The 22,949-nt window shown below is 52.6% G+C and overlaps 1 protein-coding gene across 5 annotated transcripts in view; it reads left to right on the top strand.

Annotated features, from left to right (window-relative positions):
* Positions 1 to 22,949, top strand: part of KIRREL1 (kirre like nephrin family adhesion molecule 1) — a 100,809-nt gene that overhangs the window by 64,625 nt on the left and 13,235 nt on the right. For 3 of the 5 annotated variants that reach the window (XM_014797684.2, XM_087441226.1, XM_087441242.1), the window contains 3 exons: positions 13,469 to 13,618; positions 15,752 to 15,901; positions 21,287 to 21,444. In XM_014797684.2, the coding sequence (XP_014653170.1) occupies positions 13,469 to 13,618; positions 15,752 to 15,901; positions 21,287 to 21,444 (458 nt within the window). Of the gene's footprint in view, positions 1 to 12,460; positions 12,620 to 13,468; positions 13,619 to 15,751; positions 15,902 to 21,286; positions 21,445 to 22,949 lie in introns of all 5 variants that reach the window. The other 2 variants (XM_087441234.1, XM_087441217.1) reach the window with 1 other exon arrangement.

The raw sequence follows: 22,949 nt of genomic DNA, 5'->3' as shown, positions 1-22,949 counted from the left end.
AATGTCTATCTAACCAACAGTGGTTAGATGAATGGTTTTGGTCTCCCTTGGCTTCCCTTGTTTTGGGGCATTTGTGTTCCATCTGACAAGCACACCGAGTCAGGTAGAGAAGGAAAGATCAGGAGCAGACAGAGAGACCAGTGTTCCCGGCCCAGCCCCTAGCCTCAGCATCAACCCCGAAGGCCTACCTCTGGGACCTCCCTACCCTATGCCTATTGAATGCCGCCATATTGAGACCTTGCTCCTACAGCTGTTAATTACAGAGCCTCCATGTCCAGGCTCCCTCAGCTCCCTGCAGCAAATTAACATTCTGTGCCCCTTGCACGTGTAGAGTGAACCAAGTTAGATGGATCGATTCAGCAGCCGGTCGGAGCTGATTTTACTTTAGGCAGGATTGATCTAGATGACCCCAAATTGGGGCCTCTAGAAGTGCCTTTGAGGGAAATCTTTTTAATGGAGATTAATTGGAAAAGCCTAGAATGTCCTAGTTATAGGCAGAAAGTGCCCCATTCTCCCTTTGGGTGGCTACATATCAACACTTGTATGTAGACATGCAGTAACACACACAAACTCACTAGACACATGAATGCAAACAAGGACACATGTACCCCCCAGCACACACACACACATAAACACACACACTCACACCACCACACAGCTGCCTTATTCCTTCTGATTCTTGTTAGCCCATCTCAGAACCTTACTAAGTTGACACACTGTGGCTCTGTGCAGCTTAGATCAGCCACATCTTCCACTTTTGTCTTTCTGAATCTGGACGTTTGTCTTTGTCTATGTCCAGTCTCTCTCAACAGCCTAGATATTTCTGGAGGGTAGAGACTGAGGAATGCCCAGAATGAGAAAGTGTTTAATTTTTAAAGAAATATGACCTTGGATCCAATTTCTTTATGTGTCTGAATTCCAGCCACTTCCAACTGCTCACTGGTCTTTTATGTCTCCATGTCTTAGCTCATGCTGTTCTCTTTGTCTGGAAGCCCTCCCCCGAGTTCTCTGGGTGTTGAAATCCTTTCGTCTTCAAGGCTCAATGCAATTCTAGTCAGTAAATGTGTGTTTATTGAATATCTACTGAGCCAAGCGAAGCCTCCAACGTCTAACCTGTATGACTATAGAAAGAGCCTAGAGCCAGCAAAGGCCAACAAGATATGGGTCTCAGCCCAAGGGAAGACCAGTGTGGAAGTCAGACATGTGAAAAAATGCAACTTATTCATTGATCTAAGGTACTTTCCTCCGTGTCGCTCCATCATGACACTCATCATGCTGCGTTGCCCAGATCCTTGGTATGTCCACTAGACTGTAAGTGAGGTGATGGCAGGGCCAGGTCTATCTTGTTCACTTTGCATTGCAGAGCCCAGGACAGTGTCTAGTATGTAGTAGACACCCAAAAAATGTTTGTTACACGAATGAATGACTATTGAGTTGAGTTGACTTTCTCTGGACGCAGATGCTTTATCCATTAATCATTAATTCGCATAATCAAACCACAAGCATTTATTAAACACCTATTATATGCAAAGCACTTTTGTATTAGTCACTTTGGAAGATGCACAACTGAGATTACATTTCTTGCCTCAAGGAGTTTACAGTCTAGTCATGTGAAAAAGGAGCCAGAATAAAATACAGTATAGCTACAGACTGAACTATAGGTCTAAACCAACATGATTCTGTTCAGGTCTCATCGCTATCTCATTGAAGTTTCATGATTAATTGCCATGGGACAAAAGCTTTACTTATGTCATTGACTTCTATCCTAGACCATTTTTTGAACTATTCTTTTCCCTGCAGGCGGCTCTGTTCAGAATTCCTTCCTTTAAACTTTGGTACTGCAAACCATTTCTGTCCACCATGATCGAACTGTTACAGATTGATTATTTGATGGGTATGTGTCCAAAGTAAGAAGAAAATATATGAGGTGTGCAAGTCGAATCATAAAGTGCCGGAATTGAAAAGGATCTTAAATATTACCCACAGCCCTTTGGAACATTGCCGTCAGATGGTCATCCATCTATATGTTGAACACCTCTAGTAATGGGGAGCTCATTGCCATGTGCTATTAGAAGGTTCTTACACGAATAAAAAAATCTGCTCCCCTGGGAGCCACAGGCATTAATGTCTGGCCTGGGGGCTTGTAATGAAGGCTCAGTAATGGGGCCTGGGGATCCACCTGTGTTATGGGCTTGTAACGTGTCTGCCAAGTCAGCCTTTCTCGGAGGCACTAGTGGAGAGCCAGTGCCAATGTAGAGAGCATTCATCAGAGCCCCGTGCCTTCCCATATTAGTTGCCCACCTGGCTCATAGAGTCAGCCCACCTGGAAGTGCTGGAGACATCTGTGAAGTCATCTGTGATGGAGGGTTCCCGACTCTGGAAGGAGATTAAGGTCTAACACCTGGATTTGCTGGTCTTTTTTCTTTTTGAGGGGAGGGGGATGTGAGGGGCTGCAGAAATATAATAAAGCTCATTAAACCTAGAAATGGAGAAGTGTTCTTAAGAGCTCCTGTCTGTATCGGAAGACCTGGATTTCCTTCCGGCTCTTTTGGTTTCAGAGTAAAGGAGAGAATGCCCTCCTTACTGTTGTCCCAGCCTTCGCCTTTCTGGATTTCTCAGCATTGAGACTATTTATTCCAGAGCCTGTTCCTAAAAGTGCCAGGAGACCTCTGTGGGGAGGGTCTGGTGATCAGCCTGCATTTCTTCTTGGGCTTTGAGCCTGTTGAGAGCACTCAGGGATACCATTCTGGCTTCTCTCAGATTGTACTCTGAAGCCATATTCCTAACAGTGGTGACTGAGACTGTTCAATCAAGCAGAGGGAGGCTTTCAGAGCAGAACTGTCTTCTCTGTAGGGAGGCCTCTTGTCTGCCTGAGGGAGGGGTTTAACGTAGGAGGGGGGAACGGGGTTAGACCCCAGGACAAACTTCTTGTTTGCCCAGGGAAAGGCAGGGTGGTGGGAGATGAGGGGTGACTCACTGATCTCCCTCCTGGAGGGCACACGGCTGCCTGGGGCCAGGATTAGCTCTCCCTTTGAGGTCGCCTGTGGGAGGGAGGCAATAGTGGTGGTTACTTGGGCCTGTCCTGGTTTGTGGGCTCTGCCCTCAGTTGCCTTTGGAATTACCTCAGATACAGCCCACCTCTCTCCTCCTCCCCCTCCTTGGCTAATCCTTTCAAAAATCCCTTCCATTTCTCAAGGATTTCACTCCTTTTCTTTGACCTAAATGCTCAAGACCTTCAGATGAGGCCAGAGGGTGGTAATCCGCCCCAGACCTCCCCGCCCATCCGCCCACACAGCCCCCAAGGCCTCTGCTGCCCCCCCTCGCCTTCTCCAATTTCTTTCCTCTGCTTCTCTGTCCTTATCTTCATTCACATTTTCCTCTCCCAGATGGTCTCATTACTTTTTTTTTTCTTGATTCTCACTTCCCATTTTTATCCATCTTCCCAGCCTTCTCTGTAATTTCTCTCTCACTGCTCCTTTTCCCCTCCTTTCCTTTAGTGAAGGAGGGCTTCCAGGTTACGATTCCTAGCCCCCCAACTTGCCCCCACCATGAGTGCAGGACAGCAAGTTTTGGGGTGTGCCTTGTCCCTGGAGAAGGGGGCCCTCTGTAATTGGGAGGCTGGCTCAGAAGCCACGAGGAATTGGGGGCCATGCCCACCTCTCTCCTTTGCTGACCCTCAGTTTCCTCCAAACAAAGGTCTAGGATTGGTGATCAGGGCTCTTTCCAGATATAACCTGCAGATCCTCTTTCTAATTTAATTTTCTTCTTTCCCTCTCCTGTCTCTTTGTCTTGTTCTCTGTCTCTTTCATACCAGTGTCACCTCAGCTCCTTCCTTCATTCTTCCCTCCTTCCTTACCTTCAAACAATCTTTTACCGCCTCTTTCTCACTCTTCCTGCCGCCAACTTTCTCTTCCTCTTCTTTGCTGTCTATTTACTGTCTGTCGCTCTTCCCTTCCTTTTCTCTGTTTTCATTTTGTCTTTGTATGTTGGGCCATCTCTCTCAATGTCTTTTCCTCTCCCTCTGTGGACTTCGGCACCGCTGGCGACCCAGGCATCTCCCTCCTCCATCAGTGTGTTGGAGGAGGCAGATTCAGGGCCTGGAGTCTAGTGGAGGGAGGAGGGTCTCCTTCAATTCCCACCTTCCCAGCCCAGCTCCTGGTGCCTTCTTCCCCCCTCCTTCACTCCTTCTCTGACTTTGTGGCTGTCCTAGCGTCTGCTCTCTCTTCTCCTTCCCTCTCTGTCTATCTTTTGCTCTTTCCCCTTATCCTCTGTCTCCTGTCTGAGCTAAGTCCTTGCCAGCCACCTGCCTCCTCTCTCCCACACTGCCCTTCCTTTGCCCACTGAAGCCAGATTGAAATTCAGTTTTTCAGCAGAACCATCCACCAGCCCTGCCACTCCCTTTCTGCTCCCGCCTGTCATACCTGCTAGAGCCAACCCCACTTGGGCTCACAATGCTATTGTCCTTCATATAAAACATTCTCAGGGTCCCCTGCCAGGACACATTTGCATAGAGTTGTCAGATCAGTTCTGGCCCAGGTGCCTCTGGGCTGGCAGGGCAGAAGGAGCTGGAGGTCCAAACGGGCCAGGGGGGAATTTCCAGCTGCACCTGCCAGTCTTTTTTAGTTCAGGAGCTCAAAGTCCTTGTGAGTGGGCCTGGGCTAGCAGGTCACTTGAGACCCAGGATTGCCTGCACTCTATCCTCCTTTTTCTCACCACGAACCTAGTGGAAGGGGATGTAAGAAACTCTGATGGGGAGTTCCTTACAGGGGAAAACAAAAGTGGCCGTTCTTTCCGTATGCTGGATACATCTTCTGGTCCTCTCAGCCACTGTCTTAGTGTTACAAACCCGCAGACCTCCCTCTACACCCCTGCTGGGAGGAGATGCCAGGATGGGCCCGGGTATACCAGTGCTCCCTCACAGTCTGAGAGCGATGTGGCACGGGGCTGAGTCCTTAGGGGTGTCAGCAAGGTCTGGCTGAAGCCCCAGGAGGGCGTGAGATGCGGTAGAATCTTGGAACCTCAGAGCCAGAAAGGCCCTTGGGGTGCCAAGTATTCTGCTCCTTCTCTCTACAGTAGAAGGAAGCTGAGACCGAGAGAAGTGAAGTGATCTCCCCAAAGTCACGCAGCTGGATGGTGGCTGGACTGTTCCCCCTGCCTCTTCCAGGGTTCTGTTCCTGCCTCTTGCAGTGACTAGTCCACTGGCCCAGACCAATAAACTCATGAGCCCTGTCACTTTGAACACCAGCCGGGCCCTGCAGCCAGCCTCTACAGCCGGCGTCTGTGGTCTGCTCAAATGCAAGGAAACCAGGCCAGACTGTGGCCACTTGTAAAATCCCATCTGGTCCCTGGAAAGATTCCCCTTCGGCTGTCCCTACCATACCCCGGCCTTGGAGATGGACATCAGGGTGGCTTGGCCAAGCAGATTGTGGGGAGGGAAGAAAGACTTGTTCAGCTTCCTGGGATGAGAAAGGACCGAAAGTGGGTCGGTGCTGAAGGTCCGTGGATCAGTGGATTGGTGGGTGGATTGAGTGAGTCAAGCCATTTGAGGCCCCTGCTGCCCACTATGTCTTTTTCACTTCAAACTGTAAAATGAAGGCAAAGTGCTTTGATATGGTAAATGCTGGTGGGCAGCAGATGGGGGGTGATAATAGTCCTTGAATGTTTGTCTTTGAGGGAGTCCATCTGATATCCATATGACCTGACATCTCCTCACAGCCATACCTGAGATTACCTGCTGTGAGCAAGTCAGTGGAGCTTTCTGACCCCTGATTCCTCTCCTGTCACAGGAGGGGGTCACAGTCCCTAAAGTCACATCATTTTGACATTTTCAGATTCTGGGATGGGCTCTATATAAGGCAAAATCAACAGACCCACTCCCCTCATGCCCAGTCAACTGGGCAGGCGTGGGGCTTCCCTCCTGGGAGCTTCTGGTCTGTGGGTCCTGAACCGGCTTCTCTCTCTGCCTCTGTATGTCTCCATGCTGGGTGCTGCCTGGGCAGCCAGGGTTTCTGTCTTTCTCTCCTTTCTATCCTCACTCTGCCTGCTCCAGCCAGCACTTCCCTCCTCGCCCTCCCTCTTCTCTTCCTCCCTTCTCCTCTGCTTTCTCTCCTTCATCAAAAGTGCAAATCTCCCTTTCTTCTCTCCTTTCCCCTTTGCTGGCCCTTCCCAGAGAATTGCAATCCTCTTTTCTGGGTGAGAGAATCCAATGGGAGGGGCCCTCTCTGGCTGTTGTATTTTTCATAAAGCAGGAAGGGAATGGCTGGGGAGGGGGAGAAAGTCTGGGGGGAGGGTGGGAAAGTGAAGATGTGAGAGCAGAGAGAGGGAGGGAGAGCGGCGGGAGGAAGAGTGGAGTGTGGAGAGATTTAGTTCCATCTGAAAGCTGTCGGTGTGAATCAAAGGCTTCCCTTTGAACCAGCAGCGATCTGGAGTGGAGAGCGTGGGGACTGCTCCGGTCCAGGGGGTTCATTACTGCTCGTTTGATAAATCCGGGGAGACAGGGCCTGGCCTCCACCACCCCCCTTTCCTGCAGCCTGGCTTCCTTGGCTTCTCATGTGCTTGGCCCCTCTCCCTCTCTGGTGTCTGGCTGGCCTGAAGGGCAGGGCTCTGGGAACATGACCGCCAGGGCACATGTGCCAAGACATGGGTACAGATGGGCACCCACGGGGTGCAAAAACATGTACTTGAATGCAAAGTGAAAGAAGTGTGTGTGTGCCTGTGTGTGCAAGTGCACATGCACCAGTGAACGTGTGTGCTTATGTGTTATGATTCACATGTGCCCACAAGAAGTACACAATGTGTGTGAGAATCTGTAAGCATTTCCAGCCCCTCTATGATAGATTTAGAGGTCACTTCCTAGTTCTCAGTTGAAAACGGGATTAGAACTCTCTGTCCTTACCAGATCTTTGTTGGGGACACTGATCCCCCACCCCAGGGACAGGCCCAATGGGAACAGGAGATGTGCTCACACACAGGTGGCCTCTCTTGGCCTACCACAGGACCCCCAGGCTGTGCTGAGGATGGAGAAAGGAGTTGGAGAACAGAGCTGGAAAGCAATGTTGGCCCAAGAAGATCAGAGTTGAGAAGGAGAGGTGGGATGGTGCTGAGAGAAGAGGAGAGGATGTCCTAGGTGAGGGGACAGTATCAAGGGGAGATGGAGAGGCACCAGGGGACAAGTTTGCACAATGGCTAAAGTCTGAGCTAGGAGGTCCAGGGGACGGGGATAGGTGGGAAGACAGCTGTAGGCAGGCTGTTGAGATGGCATTGCACTCCAGGGCAGCCAGGTGTTCTGGCTCCTTGCTTGGCTTCCTGGCTCCAATACTCTGCAGCTGTGTGACTGGAGGGACGTTGCTCATCTCTCTGAGCCTTAGATCCTTACTAGGAATAATAATGGTACCTACCTCATTGGGTTGTTGTGTACGTTAAGCGAACTAGTCTCAGTGAGATCCTTGGCACAGTGACTGGCACTTTATAACCAGGGGCTATATTATTACTACTACCCCTGCTGGTGGATATGGGTGGCTTAAATGTTGGCGGTTTGTGAATCACTGAAACCTCTCTGGATGCTGTTGGCGTTTGTTCCAGCCTTGGGAACTACTCTTCCTTCAAGTAGGGATATTTACATCAAGCCTTCTCCTGTGGTTGGGGGCAGCATGTAGGCAATTCCTGCGTGGCTTCGGGGCATGGGCCAGCCCCAGATCTGAGGAGCACTGTCCTCCCAGGAGGTAAACAGGGTTAAGGTGGAACTCTGAGGTGTAAGGAGGAGATCAGAAGTGGTAGATGGGCGCAGAGCTGAGGGGCACCAGAAGTTCTCTGGGGCGGGGGCCCTGAGTCCAGTCCATTTAGGAGACACCTAGGTATTTCTGTAGCGCGGCATGGTGCCAAGACCTGGGACTGTGCGGCGTAAGAACCTGAGTTCATTCCCATCTCTGCCAGTTAACATCTGTGCCTTAAGCACCCTGAGCCTTATTTCCCTTTTCTATAAAATGGAGATAATAACTGCCACTGTGTAGTGGATTATAGGGCTAGAAATGATGTCCATAAGGCATCTGCCTTGGAGCCTGGCACATAGTCGGCATCTCATAATTGAGAGTTATCATTATTAAGGAACGTTGCAGGGATTGAAGGGACAAGAAAGGTAAATCAAAGCGTCTCTGTTCTCCAGGGACTCCCAGGAGAGTGGGAGACAGAAATGCACACACATGAGTAACTTTTAATCCCAGGCAGGCTGTGATAAGTGCCATAACCAGAAGCTCAAACAATGTGGAGGAAGACAGGGGAGGAAACTATGCCTGGTCAGAGGCCAGAGGAGCCTGGAGTTCTGGGGTGGGGTGGTGAGGCCGGGGGGTTAACCCAAGAGGAAGGAGGTCTGGGAAAGAGGCGGAGGGAGGGGAAGCTGTAGGACATTGGGGTTTCCCCAGCTCTGCCCTCTCCTCACTTGTGTGAGAAGCACAGCTCCCCCCGACGACGTACCCACCTGTTGCACTCCTAACTCCTCCCCAGGGTCCCTCTGTGCTCCTCCTGCCCTCCCCACCCTGCTCAGCTATTCACCTGGAGGCCTGAGCCTCCTAGGATTCTCCTGTCCTGGTGGCAACACTGGGGGGTGGAGGGCACCTGAAGTCTGAGGGGCCCCAGCCTCATGGCAACATGTCTGAAGGAGAGAACCCAGCAGGAGATGGGGCCCTGGCCCCCCATGGCCCACACACACCATGCATCTCCCCTGCTCTGCTCTCTGTCTTTCTCTGGGTCTCCATCTCTCAGCGACCTTCAGCCTTCCTTCCCTTCTGCCTTGGCCTGGATCTCTGACTCCCTGGGCGTCTTTGTGTCACCAGATTTTCCCGGTGCTTTCCTCTCTGGATCTCTGCCCCGCGCCTGTGTCTTTTTCTTTCCTGGCCTCTTTCTAACCACGATCTCCTCTTCCCTTCTCGCGTCCCCTCCGGTCTCATTTCTCTCCTCCACGCTCCCTCTGCCTCTGTGTGGGTGTCTGTCTTTGTCTCTATTTCTCAGCGTCATTTGCGCCTCTGTCAGCCTCCCCCTCCGTCTGTGTGAGTGTGTGCTCCTGCGCGCCTGTGTACGGCGCAGTTCTTCTCTGCCTGCCTCCACAATGGCTGCTCCAGAGTTCCCCACATCTGTGATGGTGTCTGAAGACAGGGAAGCAGTGGGATCAAAGCAGGTGGGAATTCATTTAAAAACACAAAGGCAGATTTGTGCACCCCCCAGACTAGAGCTGCCAGGCCGGTGAGGCCGTTTATCTGACGCTGCTGCTAAGGGAGGCTGGTCTGTGGTCACGTTCTGGCTGTGGTCAGGCCCTTCCTGATTCCCCTCCCACTTGGCTCCTGAGCCCCACATCCCCATCCCACAGGGAGCCATTCCCCTGCGTTTCTGTTGGGTGCTGGTTTTGTTTCCTGGAAGTGGGGTGCGGGTGCAGGGATGGAGCTGAAATCTCCCCCCAGTTCCGGTGCAGGCTCTGTTCTGTCACAGATGGTGGAAGGCCCAGGCCACCAGGACTTCAGAGGCCCGTGTGTGTTCTCGGATTTGTGTGTATCCTTGTTAGGCCACTGGTGGTGGTTCTGGGTGCCTTCTTGACACTCCAGGACATAACCAGTAATTCCTTTTTTGTAATGCCACCAGACACCTCTGCCCTTCCTGTTGGGCCCTGTCTGATGTCTGCACCTCGTTGCTCACTTTCTAGGCTTTTCTCTCAGCAATCGCCGTATCCCCTCATCACCCACCCCCACCATTGCATCAGACCTTTCCAGAGTTCTGTTTCCCCTGCCCATACCTTTCAGGGAAACTTCCAGGACTGACTCCAAGTCCTGCCCCAGCACTGTTCCTCCTCTCACTGCACCCTGTCCTGTCTCTTCAGTCCCCTGCCCTGTCCCCTGTGTCCCTGGTCCCCTGCCCTATCCCTGCCTCTGCTGGAGTCTGTGAGCCTGCCCTGGGGCAGGAGGAGCTCCGCCTCCTTTCCTTGATGGGGGTTTCATGAGGCAGGACCATTTACTCAGGCATTGGCTCACTCTCACCCCATCAATCAACAGACTTACTCAGAACACCTGCTGCATACCTGGCAGCCAGGCCCTGTGCTAGGTGATGGGGCTGGAGCTCTGAGTGACACAGTCCAGACTCAAGGAGTTCCCCCAGGGGCAAGGCAGGGGGAGGGCAGTGCAGTGTGGACCTACTATAGCAGAGGTGAGAAGTGAGTATAAAGGGCTCTGAGGGCATGCAGGCAAGTCACGGAAGACTTCACAGAGGAGTTGGCCGTTGGAATTCCAAGGGAGGAGGAGGGAGCAGTGTCCCACCCAGGGAAAGGCCTGTGTAAGGGCATGAAGGGTGACAGAAGCCTGGAGTGTGCAGAGTAGAGAGAAGGGGCCTTGGTGAGGGGAAGCCTGGGGCTTTCTCGGAATCATGAGCCACATAGGGACAGCCCGTGGGCGTCTGGACTCTATCTCAGATACTGTCTTGGCTGCAGGGGCTATTTTGCCTGCGACTTTTGCAGGCTCAGGATCTAGGCTGCCTTCCCATCGAGTTAAATTCCTGAGCCCCTTCACTTCCCCTCCTCTCTGGACTCTCTTCAGGGTTATTGCTTCCATCCCCCTGTCTCCAGACAAAAAATTGCTTCAACCAGGCCTAAACCAAGAGGGAATTTTACTCCAAAATCCCCAGGATGACAGATTCTTCTTTGTCATATCCTTGCTCAGGTTTCTGAGGGTCCCTCTAATTATCTAACTGTTCAGGATAAATAAGGGCCATAGCTGCCACTTAGTGGGCACATGCAAGGGAGTGTACCAGGCATGTCATCCAGCTCATCCCATGTAACTGGCACAGCAATCCGGGATGTGGGCGTTATCATCCCCCAGTTTACCAGTGAGGAAAATGAAGCTCAGAGAGTAAGTAACTTGGCCAAGGTCACACAGTTAGGAAGGGGCAGAGGAACCATGCAAACTTCATTCTGTCTCCTGAACCTGTGCTCTTCGAGGGCCCTCTGCAGTCTTTAGCCCAGACTTGTCCTTGTACAGGTCACAAAGGAATCTGGGAAGGGGAAGTGACATGCCCAAGGTCACACCACTCCTCCCTCCTGCAAGACCCCCATCGCTGACTGACTCCAAGGGTTTCCCACCTGTCCTCCACAGGTCAGCTGCCTCCTCGCACCCAGTGGACGAGGAGCCAGCCTCTCACTATCCTCTGGAGATTCAGCAGGAGACCAGGGCCTCCAGGCCCCACACGGGAAAGCTGTGAATATAAATTCCATCTCTGAGCCAGGGCTCACAGGCCACCCCACCGCCAAGCCCTTGACTTGGGCTCCAGGGGCTGTAGAAAGGAGAAACGTGAGTGTGGAGAGTTTGCAGCATGTAGCTGCACTGGAGAAATGCGCAAGGATATGAATAAATTTGAATAATAATGAGGGCAATGCCTGAATTAATAATGCTGGCTGCTCACCTGACCCACCCCTCCCCCAGGATCTCAGCACCTGCCACCCTAATCCCTGGAAATATGGGTGAGCCTTAGCCTTTCCTCCTTTAGAAGACACGGATGGGGTGTCAGGTCAGCAGAGTTGGGGAGCTGCTCATGGAGTGTGGGGAGAGGCCCTGTTTCTAACTTCCTGCAGACACAAAGAGCTGGATTTGCAGGCTTAACCAAAAGATGCTGCCTCATTGCATTAAATCATACACTGGCCATAAGTCCACCACCTCTTGCATGGTCCTCTTTGTGTGCAGCAGCCAATGTGGATGTCAAATGTCCGGGGAGATTCAGAGGGAAGAGACAGCATGGCCCTTGGCCTCGAGGAGAAGTTCCCATTCTGGTGGAACAGAAGGGCAAATGCATGGGCATAGACTCTGATAGCTTAGACAGGAAATCTCACGGACAGAGCTGTGACAGCAGGGCTGAGTGATGGGACAAGTTATGTTTGCCCAAGGAGCTAAGGGATCAATCTAGGAGGTCTTCCTGGAGGAAGGGGATGTGGGGCAGATTTGGAAAGAAGGAGAGGAATGGAGCTGGAGGAGGGAAAAAAAGAAGGGAGGGATGAGACTAGGGTCCTGTCATTAGAGGGAGGTCTTGAATGGAGGAGGGACAAGTTCCATTTGCTTACATGCAGAAGTGATGGAGGATCAGAGAAATTTTGGAAAGCTGGATTTGGAAAGAGTTGGACTGTGGTCTCTGCAAAGACTTGGGAGCTGGGGAGGGAAAGAAGGTGAGGAGTGCCCTGAGTTCTGGGAAAAGTTGGTTTTGGTTACAGTGGTGTGACAGATTGGGGACGTGGGTAGGAAGCCCCAGACCTCTCCTTTTGCTGTCCTGCAGCCCCCCATCTCCTCTCCTTCTCCCCACAGCTGATGGCCACAGCTCCTGAAGCTCTGCATGGTGCCCAGGCCTGCCCCACCACTGGGCCAAGCAGGGCTGGTTGGAGTGGGTGGGTGGGAGCGGTGGGGGAGAAGAAACCTACAATCCAATTCCCTGCTCCATTTAGGCTCCACAATTAAAGGCAATTACTCTGCAGTTCTCTAATCAAATGCTCCCGGCCGAGCTGCCAGCCGGGCAGCCATGTGTAGCTCCCGCAGCCAGAGGAAGAGCAGAACAGTCACATGTCTTCTCGGCTCCCACAGTGCAGGAGGCCGACCATGTGCAGGTGTGTCCTGTGAATACACTCATGCCCCCAGAGCTCGAGAGCAAGGAGTCAACACCCACAACGGGGCAAGGGGGCCAAGAAGTGGGCTCAGAGCTACTTTGTTTTGAATACACTGCCACCCGGGAAGCTTATATACACACATGTGGACATGTGGACATGCCTGCCCCATAGAATCTGCCCTTAGGTACTTGCCGGGTGCATTCATGGGGGATAGGTACCTGGAATAGCTGCACATATGTGTTACCTCACGCTGGCTCATAGGACAGATGTCCAAGTAGGGGTATGGTGGTATATTCTGCCCCAAGTATTGAGGGGGCTGCAGCATCACCAGCAGCATCTGTTATGGATGCATTGACCGTTGACCTCAGTGTGGGGGTGAGGGAGCTGTGGTAGAGCTGACAGAGGAAGAACCCAGGACCTGGAGTGCCGAGGTTCGGGTTCGAGTCCCAGCTCTGTCCTTAACTCACTGGGTGCCCTTGAGTAAGTTACTCGTCTCTCTGGACCTCAGTGTCCTTGTCTGTAAAATGAGAGGGTTGGACTCGACGGGTCCCTAAGGCCTTTACATAACACTGCACCACTTTCCATGATGGCTAAGCACTTGAGCTCCTGAACCCCATTCCCAGGGGCTGTGGAGGAAGAAGGGAATCAAGGGCGAGCAGGCGACATCTTAGAGGCAAGGGATTGGGACTGAAGTGGGGCAGGGACTGGAGAGTCCACCTTCCCAGACTCAGACTCTCTGTCTCTGGCCTGTTGCAGGGCGGGCGTGGAGTGGGAGCCTGGGATGGGTGGCCGCTTGGGGGAGGCCCTCTCCTCGCTCATCTTACCCAGTGTCGGTTTTGGCTTTACCAGGGACCCAGACCCGCTTCAGCCAGGAGCCAGCCGACCAGACCGTGGTGGCCGGACAGCGGGCCGTGCTCCCCTGTGTGCTGCTCAACTACTCGGGGATCGTGCAATGGACCAAGGACGGGCTGGCGCTGGGCATGGGCCAGGGCCTCAAAGGTGAGTGGGGCCGCCCAGCCAGCCCACATCTGGACTGTCCCATCTTTGTGCCCCCTCACCCCAACATTGACTCCTGGACTCAACATCCCTATTTCCCCACCACATTCCTTTTCTCTGCTCCAGCCTCCCCTGTCCCATTTGTATGGGGGTCAGTCTGTCCCTCTCCTCCTGCGCTCTGTCTCCACTGTGTCCAAACTCCGAAGCTTTGCCTTTCTTCCTGGCTGTGGACTGGCTCAAGAAAGCCAGCGGGAAGCCTGAGAGATCAAGGGAACCAAGAGACCTTTACATAAGAGAGCTTCTGACAGACAGATGGACACCACGAGAGGTGCTGCCGGCAGACAGAGGTGACGCAGGATGTGCTGGGAGACTAGAGGCCCTGCAGGAGCAGGGGAGAGCCCGGGCGTCTTCCCTGCCCCGCAAGTGTTTCACGTCAGGCTGCCGTTGCGCAGCATCTCCTGCCCCCTGCCCAGGCAATGTCCGCTCAGAGACCAAAACTCATTTTATTTTATTTTTTTTGTAAGGAAGATCAGCCCTATGCTAACATCTGCCAATCCTCCTCTTTTTTTGCTGAGGAAGACTGGCCCTGTGCCAACATCCGTGCCCATCTTCCTCCACTTTATATGGGACGCTGCCACAGCATGGCTTGCCAAGCGGTGCATTGGTGCATGCCCGGGATCCGAACCGGTGAACCCTGGGCCGCCGCAGCGGAGCACGAGCACTTCACCGCTTGTGCCACCAGGCCGGCCCCCAAAACTCATTTTAATATGAGCCTGAGCACTTATTTATTTATTCATTCAACAAGCCTTTATTAAGCACTATGGAGCCAGTGCTGAAGCAAACATAATGAGTCAGTAAAAAAAAAAAAAAAATAGAAAAGAAAAGAAAAAAATCCAACCTCCTATATTCCAAAGCAAGTAAAAATGCTTTTGGGAAGGCTGCCTGGCAGAGTGGATGAGGAGTCAAGACACACCTGGGTGCTAGTCCTGCCTTAGGAAAGCCACTGCACCTCTCTGGACCTTACTTTACTGCCATGTAAAATGGGCAGAATAGTTGCAGGCCTGCCTGTCTGCCTTAGAAGTGCCTTTGGGAGATTTGAAATGAGAGAATATGCTTGTGAAAACACACTGCTCACAGTAAAGCAGTGTGATGATAAAAATATAGGAGGGACTGTATGTTTTTATTCTTATTGTTATCTAGGGGGTTGAGATTATTTGCTGTGAGTTCCATGTATTAGTACAGGTAGGGGAAATTTGTCTGTACAAAGCAGTCTGTATAAAGCAAAGAGATGGGTCTGGTGCATCTCTTCATGATAGAAAGAGAAAGAAACTGGGAGAGAGAGAGAGAGATCAATAGATATGGAGTGAGAAGAATCGATAGCCTCTGGACAGAGGAAGATACTGGGAGGGAGCTGATGGTGGGGAACATGAAAGAGGAGGACGGGAGAGTGAGGTGGTGGGCGGGAGCCTGGAGGAAGGAGGGCAAGGGAGACAGAATTGGAGAGGGCCCACCTGCCTCAGCCATGGCTTTTGCAGACAACGGGATGCCGGTTTAGGGCCTCCTTCAGGGAGCTGGGCAGGACCTTGCCTCATACGTCCCTCCCTTGGGGAGTGAGGGCAAGACCTTGGCCTGCCTTGGGCTTGCTTCTGGCCCCAGTGAGCTCATGTCTGTGCTGCGATGCCCTATATTTCCTAGAGCCCACACGCCCTCCCCCTCTCTCTCTCCTTTTCTCCCTGCCGTCTGCCTTTTTTTTTTCTTTCTTTCCTATTATTATGAGGGACATTTGTCTGCAAACAGCTTCAGAGATTTCATCTGCTCCTGCTCATCTACCCTTTCTGCTGGCCCCCCCTCCCCACTTCTGCTTTCTGGCTCCTGGCTTCACTGGAGGAGGTTGTGACATCATGGTGGTGTCTGCATCTGGGACCTCATCCTCATTAACTGCCCGTGGGGTCCCAGGAGAGGGCGATGGGGTCCCAGGAGAGGGCGGAGGGAGGAGAGCTGGCCTGGAATGGGATGTGGACCCTGACAAGGGGATGAGAAGTGGGGAGAGGATATGCCCTTGGGGACAGGGTAGGCCAGGCTGGTTCCCATGTTGGGACAGGGCTCACCTTGGGCTCGCCCTTTCTGTTCCTGCAGCCTGGCCGCGGTACCGGGTCGTGGGCTCTGCGGATGCCGGGCAGTACAACCTGGAGATCACGGATGCCGAGCTCTCTGACGACGCCTCCTACGAGTGCCAGGCCACAGAGGCTGCCCTGCGCTCCCGGCGGGCAAAACTCACCGTGCTCAGTAATAACCACCGCCCGCAGTGCCCAGCCCCATCCTCCCATCTCTTTCTCTTGGTGTCCTGGCAGTCTCTCCCCTCGTCCATCACCTCCTTCATTTCCCACTTCTCTATTCCTGGCCTCATGTCTGCCCTCACTGTCCCTCCATCTCCCCAGCTTTCCCTCCCCAAGTCCTTCTTTAAACTTCTTCTGAAGCCACGTCCAGATAGAAGAGAGCAAAACAGGCATGTGGGCAGCCACTGGCGGGACATGTGGGATGTGCGAGGTCTGGCACCCTCTGACCCAGCCTGCGCCCAGGCCGCTCAAGGACTGGGCTCTTCCTTCTGGACATAAGGCTCTGCCCACCAGAGCAGAGGAGTGTTGGGAGGATGCAGACCCGGCCCCTTGCTTTTCCAGCCTCTCCTGGCAGACAGGCTTGTTGGTGAGAGAGTTCTCCCTTCCCCCCCATCTCTGCGCCCCTTTTCCTCCTCTTCCTCCTCACTCAGCCCCTCCTGCCTTCGCTGCCTCCTGTTCCCCTCAGCGCTCACCCTCCTCCTCAGATTCACCTCGAGGCCTCCTCCGCAAGAACAGGGGAGCACCACTGGAAGGAATGGGCCTCGAGGGCTGAGGACTGGGGATGGGGTGGGGCAGGGGTCCTGGCTGCCTCTGGAGGGGCACTGGAGGAGGGCAGGTCTCTTGGAAGCCAGGCTCCCAGCTGCCGCCCATGGGGCACAGAGCAGATGTCCCTCTGTGGTAACACCCATGGCTATTTGCATAATGAGGGGACTCTCTCCTGCACTCAGTGCAGGAATGAGGCCGGCTCTGACACGCTCCTCTGCCTCTCCCCGTGCCTCTCTTGCAGTACCTCAGGCTCCATCAGTCTGTCTTCCTCAAGCTCTGGTGCTCTCGCCAGGCCTCTGCCTCTGCTGTGCTTCTCTCCGTCTCCCGCTTGGCTCTGTCTGCCTGTGACCCTCTCTCTTCCCTTTCGGCATCGACTCTGTCCCTTTCTTTTTTCCTGCCTCCGTTTGATCCGTCCTGCTCTTTTTCCTCCCCTAACCTGAAATCGTTGAGCGGGAGAGCCCCCAGGAGGGATGGGAGGAAGGAGAGAGGAGCTGAGATGAGTGAGCTTGGACACAAGCAAGTTTTTTATTTGGGAGGGTAGGGGGTGAGAACGTGACAAGTCGTCCGAGTGTGGCAGGGAGAGGCCTGGACTGGGAGGCAGGAGACGTGGGCCATTTTGGCACCAAGACTCCAAAGAGGTCACGACCTCTGGACATCAGTTTTCTCATCGGTAATGCAGCATAATGATGGCAGCCTTTTCTTAGCAACTGCTGCTTTGGTTCTCCCTGCGCAGGGAGTTGTAAACTGTGAAGGTCTGGGCAAATGTGAAGTGTCAGAATAAGTGAGGACTGGAGGGACCCAACAGCCAATTTCTTTAGATGTAAAGGCCCTGAAAGACTAGGACTCAAGCCTGGTGGATGACTTGCTTTTCCTCCAAAAATGGGAAGGACAAAATGGAAAGAATTAGCAAGGAGCAGGATTGATGTTAGGGAGCAAGAGTCAGCTGATCGCCGAGAGTGGGCACCGGATGCCAAGACACCATCTTCCCTCCCTCCTTGGAGTGTGTGTGAGCCCCCATGCTGTTCCAGGCATTCCAAGGAAACCAGGAGATTGTAGGAGACCTTCTCTTCTTTTTCCCTCCCTAACTGCGTCTGTTTTGAGTCCTGGAAGGTGCTGCTTCTGCCCTGGAGAACTCCCATCCTAATGAGGGGGCCCTGATACTCTCCCTTCCCTCTCCTACACCAGCACAGAGACAGAGAAATAGAGACACATGAAGAAAGGCCAACCAAGCCTTTAGGTATTGCAGGAAAAGGGCTTATAATGGCATCCAGCTGCTTGCTTCAATCAAGGAAGTCTTCCTGGAAGAGGAGAATATCAATGGGAACCCTAGATGGAGCAGTAACTTGTTAAAAGCTTGCAAGTCAATGAGGGAGAGCACATGAGTGGGGAAGCTGACAGGCTTGTTTGGAGGGCATGCTTGTTTGGAGGGCATGGTCGTGTTGAGGGTGTGGGCCTTCCTAGCCTATCTGGGCAATTTGGGTGGATGAGGGGAGCAAAAAGAGGCCCCAAGAGTAAGAGATTAAAGGTTAGTCCAGCACCTCCTTTCCTCTCATTCTTTTTTTTGTTTTGTTTTGTTTTTGTGAGGAAGATAAGCCCTGAGCTAACATCCGTCCATGCCTATCTTCCTCCACTTTATATGTGGGACACCTGCCACAGCATGGCTTGATGAGTGGTGCATAGGTTTGCGTCCGGGATCCAAACCTGCGATCCCTGGGCCGCCAAAGCAGAGTGCGTGAACTTAACTGCTATGCCACCAGGCCGGCCCCCTCCCCTCATTCTTTCCCCTCCTTGTTGCTCCTGAACTCTCAAACTCCCTGCCACCTGCAGACACTTGGAGGGAGTAAGACAGCAGGATGTTTCTTGCACCCTCACCTGCTTACACACGGCCTTTGCTCAGGGCAGCCTGGGGGCCCAGAACTGGGCCGGGCAGTGCACACAGCCAGCCTGGTAAACCCTTCTCATCTGCAGCCGTACCCCTCAGTGGTCGGCCTCACCCCCAGGCCAGCCTGCCTCACAGAATGGCCTTGCATTCTTCCTGCAGCAGGACTTGGAGGAGCTGCCTCACACTCTCCCTCAGACGCAGACATAGGGCAGATCCGCAGCCCACAGCTCCCTCATTATTCACAGTGATAACAACGCCAGTGCAGCAGAGATGAGCATGGCTCCGGGGTCCGCAGGCCTGTCCACATCCTGGCCCTGCCATTTCACTCACTCTCCTGTCTCCGATCACATTTGCTTCACCTCCCTGAGCCTCTCTGCCTTACCTGTGGATTGGGGTTAATGGTATTTACCCCGAAAGGATTAATGAAATGCACTTAGTGGTAAGGATTAAATGAAATCATACGCATGAGGCACGTTAGCTGACACATGGTAAGCATGCAATGAATGGTAGAAATATCATAGATCACATTACAGTTTACAGTTGGCTTCACATCCTTGATCTCATTTCGCCTTCACAATAACAACCCTGGGGAATAGGTGTCACTGTTCTTTTTGAAATTTTACACACAAGGAAACTGAGGCCACAGACACATATACATACTGAGATACAAATTTAAGTCACAAATCAAAAATTTGCTCCTAAATAAATATACACATGCACACGTGCCCTCTAACTGATGGCTGAGCAGATACCTCAACAGCCATATTTTCCTTTGCCCCAGATACAAAGAGAAAGGTGGGCTGGTGACAGATGGACAGTCTTGTCCTGAACAAGGGAAAGGGCCAGCCTTACAAGGAAGGGAGAACCAACAAGAGGAGAGGTCTTCCCCGCAGTAGGGACTCCTCATGTCTGCATATAAGTGTCTCCCTCTGTAGAAGCACAGGGCCTCTGCTCATCCAGGACCTTCCTCCTCAGGTGTAGAGCAAGGTGTGACCTTGGAGTGGCCCACACAGAACAGGAGACCCTGAGTGGCAGCTCTTCATCCATTTCTCTCCACCTTTTTCTCCTTGCTACCCCATTTCCAAATCTGCACCCATCCGGCATTGGGACCAGGAACTCAGCGAGCAAAGAGGAGCCAGGGATTCAGCAGATAATTCTCCAGTCAGGAGTTGGAGGCACTGCAGGCTCTTGTCCGGGCAGTAAAGCGAACACATTCCAGATATCACACGTGCCCTGCACATAACAGTTCATACACACCTGACCTTCACGAGGGCACCGTGAGTAGCCATTGTTGTGTCTCTGTTGAAGAAACTGAGACTCAGTGACTCGAAGAACACACTCGAGATCACTCGACAGGAAAATAAAGGAGCCAGGATTTAAAACCAGGGCAGCCTGATGCGAAATTCCATGCTTTTTCCACTCAACCTCTCTGCGTGCATGAGGTGAGCAGAATGCTGGGACGGGCTGCAAGTGGTTCCTTTCTACCGGAAACCCCAGCCTGGAGACCGTCATTGCATAAACTCCAGACAGCCCTGCCCACCACTGGATTCCTGGGCCTCCCAGGGCTACTCACGGGTTCCCTCCCAGAGCCCCATCTGAGTCTTCCTGGTCTTTTCCAGCAAAAAGCAAACTAAACCCTTCTCATTTCTGGCCTGATGAACACGAGGTTGACCAGAAAGATTATAATCAAAAATCCTTCTGCCTTTATCTCATCAATCATGTATTCATTAATTCACCTGATATCCCCAAGGACCTGTTATCAACCAAGATCTGGGCTAGACTTTGGGTCTTTAAGAGACAATAAGAGGCAGCCCCTGCCCTCAGGGAACTTGTAGTCCAATTCACCAGAGCATTTAGAAGCCCATGGGGACAGGACAGGAAGAGGCCCCCTATGTCCTAGTATCGGACATCTGATCGACTTACTGCCCTAAGCATTTAGCAAGAGCCTGCCTTGGCCACATTCTAGGCACTGGAGACGGTATAAATATTAGTGAGATGGGGTCCCTGTTTTTCCAGGAATAACAGTTTTGGTTGGGAAGAGGAGGTGGATAATCATAAGTAACCCAAACACAAGGGCAATGGTGCTGAGAGCTCTGAGTGACTGGCTGGGGACAACCGAGGTGGTTGGGGGGGACATGGCATGGAAGGCCTTGTGCAACGACTGGGCTGTGAAGAGGATGGTTGGCACTTCAGCAGATGCTGTGAAGGAGAGAACAGCAGAAGCAAAGGCAAGGAGGTGAGAAAGTGCAGGACTTGGTCTGAGGAGCCCTGAACAGCAGGCTGAGGTGCTTAGAACTCATGCCCATGGCAGTTGGTAGCCATTGAAGGTGTTTGAGCTGGGAAGTGGCACAGTCTTAGCTGTGCTATAGAGAAAATAACCTGCCAGCAGTGATGGATGCGTTGGGGCCGGCAGGGACTGGAGGCAGGGAGTTCATTTGGGAGGTTGCTGTCGAGGAACCACTCATCTGGCTGCCCCAGGGCAGAGGAGCAGACAGGAGGGAATGGATGGAAGAAGCTCCGTGGAGGTAGCCACCTTTCTGTGCTAGGCCCCCCAAGGTATGAGCTGTATTCAAACCCCAAGATAACCTAGCCCTTTCCTAATTTGAGGCCAGTCCCCTCATTTATATTGTGTAGCCTTGAGCAATGGCAGGGCATCCAGTACCGGAATTGGTACAGGCTGGGAAAGAATAACTGATGGAGGTCTGGGAAAGCTGTGTGAGCTGAGGGCCGTGGGTGAAGCCACCGTGAAAGCACAGGTACAATGACTGTAAGTCAGGGGGTAAGGGTGGCACTGCCCCACCAGGGGGTGAACATGCAGAGGGAGGGATGCGTCCAGGGGCAAGGGTTTTGGTCATCAGGGCAGTGTTGGCCACACCCTGGACTGACTTTGCTCTGCTCTCCCCACAGTCCCTCCGGAGGACACCAAGATTGATGGAGGTCCTGTGATTCTGCTGCAGGCAGGCACCCCCCACAACCTCACGTGCCGAGCCTTCAACGCCAAGCCTGCCGCCACCATCCTCTGGTTCCGGGATGGGACACAGCAGGAGGGCGCTGTGGCCAGCACGGTGAGACCCTGCCTCCTCCCCCCAGCTCCTCTTGGGCCTCGTCCCAGGTCACCTTTCCTTTCCCACATGGTTCTGACCACAGACTCAAGGAGACGCAGATGTGAGAAGGGGCCTTGGAGCGTCTGGTCCAATACAGTTGGGCAAATTGAGGCCCAGAGAACAGAACTGAATTCCCGGGTTCACAATGCCATTCAGTAGCTGAGCAGAGACTAAGAATAATAGTAATAATAGCTATATAGATTAAGCACCTACTGTGTACCAAGCACTGGTACATGCTAAGCTTTTTATGGATAATCTCTCTTAATCCTCATAGGAGTTTCATAAATTAGGTGTTATTTCCAACTCACAAAGAGGGAAGTCAGAGAGGTTGAGTGACTTGCCCAAGGTCACACAGCTGGCATGCAATAGAGCTGGGGTTTGTACCTGGGTCAGACTGTGCTCTCTCTCTACTGAGCGCCTCGACCTCCTTCCCTCAGCCTCTAGTTGGCACATTTTCCCAATTGACACAACTAAGAGGTTGGGGAAGCAGGGATTACTGTGTACATTTTATAGAGGACGGATTTATGGCAGAGAAAGGCATCAAGTGACTTGCCCAGTATCCCACATAGAACTGGAATTAGAATCCAGATCTCCTGTTTGGGGTTCCTTCTGCCAGCTGTGGGCAAACATATTTGTGCACCTAGCCCTTTGCTAGGTGCCGCCGGGGACCTGCTCACCTGCAGGGAGAGACTGCTCGTCTGTGTGCCTCGCAGTGCGGCCCCAGCGAGGACCTGGATTAGCTCTGCCCTGGACATGCTGTGTGACCTTGGACAATTCACTTCTCTACAGCCTTAGTTTCACCATTTGACAAATCAGAATTTGGCCTCAGTGGTGCTTAACTTTCTCACCACCAAGAACTCTGTTATTTTTTTCCTCTAGGGCTACATGTTTTGAAATATTTTGGCAACCAAACAAGCTGATTTGGTGCTAGCCACTTGTCCTCCACTCCCCCTTTTATATTCATTAAAGACAATGGAGCTTCGAGGCAGCATGAGGGAGCCGGGCTTATTGCACTGGGCTGGTACTCTTCCGGGCCAGCAAAGATTCGAGTATTGCTGTCAAACTGCGGGGCCTAACTTTGGCTTGTAGTACGGTATCCCTTAGGCAGTTTGCAATTTGGAAAACAGCCTATGGAGTCCTATGACCATATTCAGGGACCTGAGGTGGGATATCCCTGAGCCAGTGTGAGACTTTGAGCCTCTGAGTCCCTTCACTGCCCTTCAGGTGGTTACGGTCTAGAAGGAGAGACCCAACACTGAAACGCTCAGGCACAGTGCCTGAGAGGCAAGGCTGGGCGTGCCTTGAGCAGAGTGCAGGACAGAATGACTGCAATGGGCACAAGTTCAGGCCGGGAGAGTCCTGAGGGCTGTGATGGGCAAGGAAGACTTTTCCAGAAGAGAAGGGCCTTGAGCTGGTCTCAGAGAATTCCAGGAATGAGGCTCAAAACCCTGGGGAAAACTGTACAA

Source organism: Ceratotherium simum, chromosome 2 (genome assembly GCF_057802395.1).
Source record: "Ceratotherium simum simum isolate JZ-2026a chromosome 2, ASM5780239v1, whole genome shotgun sequence".
NCBI lineage: Eukaryota > Metazoa > Chordata > Mammalia > Perissodactyla > Rhinocerotidae > Ceratotherium > Ceratotherium simum.
The sequence above is the reverse complement of the archived record's forward strand: the minus strand, read 5'-3'. Positions and strand labels throughout refer to the sequence as shown.